Source organism: Rhinolophus hipposideros (genome assembly GCF_964194185.1).
Source record: "Rhinolophus hipposideros genome assembly, chromosome: 1".
Taxonomy (NCBI): domain Eukaryota; kingdom Metazoa; phylum Chordata; class Mammalia; order Chiroptera; family Rhinolophidae; genus Rhinolophus; species Rhinolophus hipposideros.
Window position 1 is genome coordinate 53,232,330 of NC_138047.1, and position 7,981 is coordinate 53,240,310.

Genomic DNA, 7,981 nt, shown 5'->3' on the forward strand with positions numbered 1-7,981 from the left:
TATTTATCTATCTATCTATCTATCATCTAACTATCTATCTATCATCTATCTATCTATCTATCTATCTATCTATCTATCTATCTATCATCTATCCATCCATCCATCCATCTATCTATCTATCTATCCATCCATCCATCTATCATCTAACTATCTATCATCTATCTATCTATCTATCTATCTATCTATCTATCTATCTATCTATCATCTAACTATCTATCTATCATCTATCTATCTATCTATCTATCATCTAACTATCTATCTATCATCTATCTATCTATCTATGTATCTATCTATTTATCTATCTAACATCTATCATCAATCATATGTCTGTCTATCTCATGGCAGCAAGAAGTATGAAGAGAAGCGGAGCCGGCTACCAAGTGCTTTATATTTGGAAAGATGAAAAGTGCAGTAGCACGGGAAGGCATCATACAATGCAATGCCCAAATAACTGATTATATATAGACAGTGTGGAGATAAACTTGTGCATTTTTGTTGTTAGGTTATAATAGTATTCTGTGCACTAAATAATATTTCATAAAATTGTATACCCTTTAAGAGTTCACTCAGGGAGGGCAAAGAAAGTTTTAAGAATGTATCTCTATTTATCTGTCTATCAAAACCTTTTTGAGGTATAGTCCAAATCAAACAAAATATACTTAATAAGTATCATCAGACATTTAATATGTGCCAGACAGTGTGTGTTATGCATAGATTATGTCATGTGTGTCTCACAACCCTCCTTATAAGACAGATACTATTATTATACCCATTCTAAAGAGGAGGAAACTGAGGCTCTGATAGTTTTAATAATTTGCCTAAGGGGATACAGTAAAATAAGTTGCAGAGCCAGGATTTTAATGAAGGTAGCTTTAACTCTGAACCCCTAGCCTTTAGCCACCAAGCTTTACCGCATGGGGTTTAGTCAGATTGAGACCTTTGACATGTAAGTTACTTTTGTGGTTATTTATGTGATTTTTTTTCTTGCTTATTTGTTCAACTACGTGTATGTGATTTTCACCTTAATTAGGTTTTTGTATGAATACTCAAGAAGGCATCCTGAATACTCTGTCTCATTGCTCTTGAGACTTGTTAAGGCATATGAAGCTACGCTGGAGAAATGCTGTGCCACTGACGATGCTCATGCATGCTATTCTAAAGTGGTAGGTTTCGCAAAGGAAAAAACAAAATGTAGCTCTTTGAGTGGTCATTCCAATAACAAGGAAGAAAAATAATGCAAAACGTTATATAGTACGATTTAGATATTTTCTTGAGTTGGTTTCAATTTTGGGCTCTTAAACATTTAAGGGAAAAAAGTGGCTTAAAGTAGAATGGTTAATAAAATCTAGAATAGTTTAGAAAAAGAGATCTGAGGAGAGCAGTCTCTAACTTTATGAAATCTTGACCGTGGCTTTCTCTTTTTTACACTCCTCAGAACAAAATAAGGCAAAGTAAAGTAAATGTGAATTAAAAGAGATTTAACTTAGATATAAAGTTAACCTGATTCCAAGATATATCCAGCATCAATAATTAGCCTCTTAAGGAAGGTTGTGAATCTGTTCATTTAGAATATTTTCTAATCTTTTTGAGAAGGCTTAGGAATGGTTTTACAAGAAATTAAGTAAGGAGAGGAAATCTGTTCTGAAGGATTTTTAGCATACATATTTAACTATATGGTTTTACAAGAAATTAAGTAAGGAGATTAAATCTGTTCTGGAGGATATTTGGCATATTTAGCATGGTTAGTAGACTAAGCACTTTTAACTTACATAGTGGTTTCCAAACTTTAGAATCAGAGGAAAGTCATTCTTTCCTCTACGAACTGATGGCCAGGCACAGTGCTGGAACTGATGGCCAAGGTAAAATCTCTAATTTCAGAGAGCTCAGAATCCAACTGGAGAGATGGATTAATAATAATGCTAACAATCATAGCGATCACTTATTGAGCTTTTATTATGTTCCAGGCACTGTTTTAATTTCATTAGCTCAGGTGGTTTACAGAGTAATTCTCTGAGGTGAGCACAATCTCCATCCCCTGTTAGAGGTGAGGTTTCTAAACCTTGATATTAGAAGTAAAGTTGCACAACTAGAAAATGAGTCCGATGGCCTGGATCAAATGCCGGCAGTCACACTCCGGAGCTTGAGTATTTTTAATCACTTACACTATACAGTTTGCATATGTTATAAAAGATTTGTCATCAAAGGTCTATTTACATGGCTTAGAGCAGAAAGAAAGGATATCATTCTGCCTATAAGGGTAAAAAACAGCCTGCATCTGGTCCTCAGGTGGAATCCTGTAAACATAATTCTTTTATCTTTCAGTTTGATGAACTTAAACCTCTTGTGGATGAGCCTCAGAAATTAGTCAAAGAAAACTGTGATCTTTTCGAAAAAATTGGAGAGTATGGCTTCCAGAATGCGTACGTATTTTTGTTTACTATTTTTTCTTGATCAATTTGTAATTATTTGATTTAATATGTAGACCACCTATCATAGAATTTTTAATTTTGAAAACACAGCATATATTTCTAATCCCTCTCTGGGAAGAAAGACTGGAGAAGGAGAGCTAAAATAGTTGAAAAGGATGGAGAGGCCTATATTTGAGTGCAGTTTAAAAAACTTGCCTCTTGAGACTGGGAGGGAAAATACTAAATCTTGGGATATAGGAACTGAGGATGCCCTTTGACGGTTATGGAATACTTTATGAGCAAACAAAAAACAGCTGGCTTTACAAAGAAGGAAACAGTCGGCCTTTCATAAGTAGTATGAAAGAAGTATTGTAACATATAAGTAGATAGACTAATGTCCTGGTCTAGTCGAGTGTTACCTATGGAGGTAAAGATAATAAAGGACATATGAGGTGGATATTTATTGTTCAACTTACACATGTCAGCAGTCTTCTAACTGTGGGTGCTAGGGAACTTCAGTGAGACTACAGTGAACAAGCATCTTCCCTTGAGTAGATTACAGTCATGCATTGACTTTCAATGTTGACTGGCATTCTTAATAAAGGATTGTTACATATTAGATACCACACCAGGTTGATTGCATACTTTATTTGTTTTAATCTTGTACCATCCCTATTGAGTCAGGTATCTTTCCTCCCCTTTTATAAATGAGAAAAATTCATCCATATCATTCAAATTTAGCACAGTGCTGATGTTAAGCTCTCAGTAGATTTTATTGAAAGAAAGAAGCAATTAACAAATATATGAATATCACTGAAATATAGTAAGTTAAGTCACCTTCCTAACATTATACAGCACAGGTGCAATTCGCAGTTAGGCTTAACTAGTTAATTAGGACAAGGTTTCCCCCCACAGTACCCCACCAACCTGGAGATGGAGATAATTTTATGAATGGAAATCATTTACATTGATTTTGGCTAAGTGTTCTGTGCTTTACATACTATGTTAGAAAAAAAAAGTTTCTTGCTTGGCTGAAAACACCCAGAATATTTTGTTACAGGCTCATAGTTCGTTACACCAAGAAAGCACCCCAGGTGTCAACTCCGACTCTTGTGGAAGTTGCAAGAAAACTAGGAGTAGTGGGCACCAGGTGTTGTAATCTTCCTGAATCACAAAGAATGGGTTGTGCTGAAGACTACGTGAGTCTTTTAAAATATAATAAGTTAATAATAATGCATTTTTGCCTTTGATATTGACAAACCTAACTTTCAGAAGCAGGAGTGAACTAACGTGTGTGTGTGTGTGTGTGTGTGTGTGTGTATGTGTGTATATGTGCATGTATGCATATGGAAGTGGAAGCCAGGACTTGATCCCCTATTATCCTGACCATCAGAATGAAAATTTAGATAAGATTCCCAAGATGATAAATTGTTTTGGAAAAATTGCATGAATGTTCAATGTTTTATCCTGGCATTAAAAAAAAATGTTCACTTTCTTTGGAGTCTTTCCCTTAATGTGTCAATATAAGGCTGTTTATCTGCCACTCCAACACATACCTTAGGGCTCATCCCAAATTACTTTAATCAATTATTTTCACAAATGAATTCTTAAGACAGACATTTAAAAGAGACTTTTAAATGTCCCTTATTATTTGTAGTTCTGAACATAAGCAAATCACTGCCTCAAATCAACCTTGGATTCAATGTTGTTAGTTAAAATACAACACTTTATTTGGTCCATTGGAAAGCAGGAGTTCATGGAAAACTTTTAATTATGATTCTTTTAAATTTCTGCTCTCTTCCCTGTTCTTTAGCTGTCCGCGGTCTTGAACCGGTTGTGTGTGTTGCACGAGAAGACACCAGTGAGCGAAAGAGTTACCAAGTGCTGCACAGATTCCTTGGTGAACAGGCGGCCATGCTTTTCTGCTCTGGAAGTCGATGAAACATATGTTCCCAAAGCATTTAATGCTGACACATTCACTTTCCATGCAGATGTGTGCGCACTTCCTGATACTGAAAAACAACTCAAGAAACAAACGTGAGGAGTATTTCATTACTGCATGCATTTGTAGTCTTGATAGTGATAACTGTACCTTGAAATGAGTAACTTTTTCTGAAGTAATGTGATTATATTCCTTAGAAAAGAATATTTAAGTATTGGTCTTATTAAGGTGATAACAATGTCAAGAATAAAATGGATATGTTTTTGTTTTCTTAGAAAAACAAACAACAACAAACCCCAAACAAAACTATATTATAATCTTGCCTAGAAATCATTCAGAATAATTTTGTGAATAAAAGCTTCAGTAGAATAATATCTTAGGACAGACAGGTCCAGTAGAAAAAGCTGAACAATTAGCTGATGCATTTGTTCAGATAGCACATTTGTTAGTAGAAGCCATAGGAGAATTCATTTCTAGGCACAAAGGATAATTTTAAGTTTGTTCTATGACAACCCACAAGCGAGACAAACCCCCCAAGATGTATCTTTTGAGAATGGAATTTGGATAAAAAACATCTAGAAATGCGAGTTCTGAGTCTTGACTCCATACTGCTGTTAAAAGGGGTTAAAAATGCAACATAAAGTTACTATTATCTCTGGTGGGTTCCGATCATGGCCATAGGCTAAGAATAATGTTGCAAAACTATTGCAATATAATATTTTGCAATATTATTGCAATATTATATTCTCTCAAGCACTAGAATCTCTACAGATGTCAATGAAAGAGAACCACCAGTTCCCATGAGTTTGAATAATTTGATTTCCCAAGGTCTCCCCACTCTTCACTTTCAAAGGGCCAAATTTCAAAGACCAAATATAAAGATCCTCAGGTTAGACACTTTTAAATAGAGTCTAAGATAATTAAGCATTTAAACATCATTTTTAGCTCTTACATCGCTATAAACTTCAATGTGGCATAACATTCCAAACCTGAAAAATTTCTAATTGCAATGATATAAGCCTTTGCAAAGATTTAACTGAAAAGAGATTTATTGAGATTTGTTGACACTAATCATGTTTAGCAATTTACATTGATGATTTCATTCAATCCTTCTACAAATCCTATGAAGGTAGATTTTATTTTCCTCATTCTACCAATGAGAATATTGAAGTTTACCATGGTAAACCTGGGCCTCAAGCTCAGACTTACGTGGCTCTAAGACTTACAATCTCAAACAGCAGCATCATCACTGTCTTTACCATCTGCATTTCTCTTTACGCAAGTAACCTTTTCCCCGTTTTATTTTGTTTTCATTCAATGCAGTGCACTTGTTGAGCTGTTGAAACACAAGCCCAAGGCAACAGAGGAACAACTGAAAACTGTTTTGGGGGATTTCTCAGCTTTTGTAGAGAAGTGCTGCACAGCTGCCGACAAAGAGGCTTGCTTCGCTGAGGAGGTGCTGGAGTTGTCTTCATTTTAATACATCTAATTTCCTTTGTTGTTGCATCTGATCAGGCTAGGGCTTGGGGGTTTATATACCTGCAGGACATTCCATGCATGTGGGGCAGAAATCTTATTCTACATACAGTTGTCTGACAAAATGACTTACATAGCTCTCTTTCTCTCTCTCTTTTTTTAATCTCCTGCTGCACTATTGCATATAATTGTTTGCAATATTTTCTTGTTTTCCAAAGTTGTGATGTTTAAGAATACAGATAGAAGTATTTGGAAGTTTTGAAATCTTTTGGTAGAGACATCAGTAAACCAAAACATTAATTTATTTAAGTATTTTCTTTAAAAGTGCTACTTTGTGATTTGGTTGAATCTGAGTGCTTGATTTTACAGGTTAGTAGGGAAGTTTATATTTAAATGGGTGAATCATTTAATATTTTCCCCTATGACTTGACAGTAATATTTTTATTCCTTTGGGGACAATGGATTTCAGTAGGTTTCCTTCTAGAGATTCTAATACTAAGCTAGAATTAAAGGATGTGATATATGTAAAATTACTCTGTAATCACCAATGACTGTATAAATATTAATTTTTTATCCTAATAGTGATGCTAATATTTTTCCCAAATCTGTCATTTCTTTGTATTCAGGGTCCAAAACTTGTTGCTTCAAGTCAAGCTGCCTTAGCGTAAAAACAACACAATCACAAGCTTCTCAGGTAACTATCCTCTGGATTTAAAAAATAATAATTATTATAATATTTATTATTAAAATAGCAAAGATTGGCTGACCATTTGCTAAAAGTCACATAGACCAAGCCCTGTTCTAAGCGCCTTATATATATATAAATTTATTTAATTCTCAAAATAGTTGCCAAAGTTCCACTATTATTCCCATTTTTTCAGATCAGAAAATGAAAGCACAGATCAACACATGGGTTCAACAATTCACCCAAGGATCACCCAGATAGTGAGAGGTGGAGCCACAATTCAAAATTCAAACCAGAGCTTGACAGTTAACCAAGGTGCTGCTCTGACCTAATGTGACACAGCAGACAGAGCGATTCAACTGAGCAGTGGCTCAGCAGTGGGATATGTTCAGGCTGGACAATATGAAAGTGCATTTTTGTAGGTTAAAAAGAAGGGACTGACAATGATTTTACAAGGTTCAACCTCATAGTTCAATAACAAATTCATTTCATTGGAGAATATGATGGATCTATCTTATATGAACTTTCACTTTTAATTGTAAATAATATGCTCTAAGTTTGTAGTGTGTCAACATGCCGAGTTTTAATAGAATTTTCTCTTCTTATGACAAGAAGACCCACACTAAAATTCAGATGTTTGACCATAAACATGTTATATCCATTTTGGTTCTAATACTTGGGGGGAAATTAAAAAATTAAAAAATAGAATGAACTTTCTTTTTTAAAGCAAGTGTCCAGCTGTTGTTTAGCATGAATAATTTCCATGCTTTGCAAACTGACTATAATGTCTATTGTACAACTGGACTTTAACTTACCCTTTGCCCACACGAGAACACCTGCATATTGTGCATTCAGGCAAGGAAGCAATTTTGAATCGCTGAGAATTTAGTCATTTCAAAACATGATTCGCTTTAGTCCTAAACGTCAAGGTTTTATGCCTAGAGGTCTAACTTGAAGAAGACAGCTTGCTTGTTTGTAATTAACTTAGGTAAGAAATAGGCATTAAGGAAATAACTCTGAGGAGTGGTGAGGAAAGCCCGTGACTTCAAAGCTTGAGAAGTCCTATGACATCAGTGATGAAGAGAGACTTTGCAGTGCTTATTGGGGTGTCCTTTCCCTCAGCCCAACGAAAGAATTCAGCTGCCATGAGTCTGGGCAAGCTTGAATTATTATCATTGGTGGGCATGGCAGAAAGACAGTCAAAGCAATTTGGTATTCATTTAAATAGATTTGGAAAACACACACCATTTTACAAGCAATACTTATATTCATTTTTTATTTTTATGTTTTTTCCAGCTTGCCCTGGAATAAGAGAGAGAAATGAAGACCCAGAGTTTATTCATCTGTTTTTCCTTTCATTTGATGTAAAACCAACAGCCTGTCTAAAGACCACAAATTTCTTTAAACATTTAGCCTCCTTTCTCTGTTCTGCAATTAATAAAAAAATAAAAACAATCTAATATAATGGTT

The 7,981-nt window shown here is 34.8% G+C and overlaps 1 protein-coding gene across 6 annotated transcripts in view; it reads left to right on the forward strand.

Annotated features, from left to right (window-relative positions):
- The window catches only part of ALB (albumin), a gene marked incomplete at its 5' end in the record, with an annotated part of 106,385 nt that extends 98,404 nt beyond the window's left edge, over positions 1 to 7,981 (forward strand). For 5 of the 6 annotated variants that reach the window (XM_081054600.1, XM_081054601.1, XM_081054599.1 and 2 more), the window contains 7 exons: positions 1,031 to 1,163; positions 2,323 to 2,420; positions 3,469 to 3,607; positions 4,222 to 4,445; positions 5,674 to 5,806; positions 6,453 to 6,520; positions 7,808 to 7,947. In XM_081054600.1, the coding sequence (XP_080910726.1) occupies positions 1,031 to 1,163; positions 2,323 to 2,420; positions 3,469 to 3,607; positions 4,222 to 4,445; positions 5,674 to 5,806; positions 6,453 to 6,494 (769 nt within the window). In that variant the 3' untranslated portion in view covers positions 6,495 to 6,520; positions 7,808 to 7,947. Of the gene's footprint in view, positions 1 to 1,030; positions 1,164 to 2,322; positions 2,421 to 3,468; positions 3,608 to 4,221; positions 4,446 to 5,673; positions 5,807 to 6,452; positions 6,521 to 7,807 lie in introns of all 6 variants that reach the window. The other variant, XM_081054598.1, reaches the window with a different exon arrangement.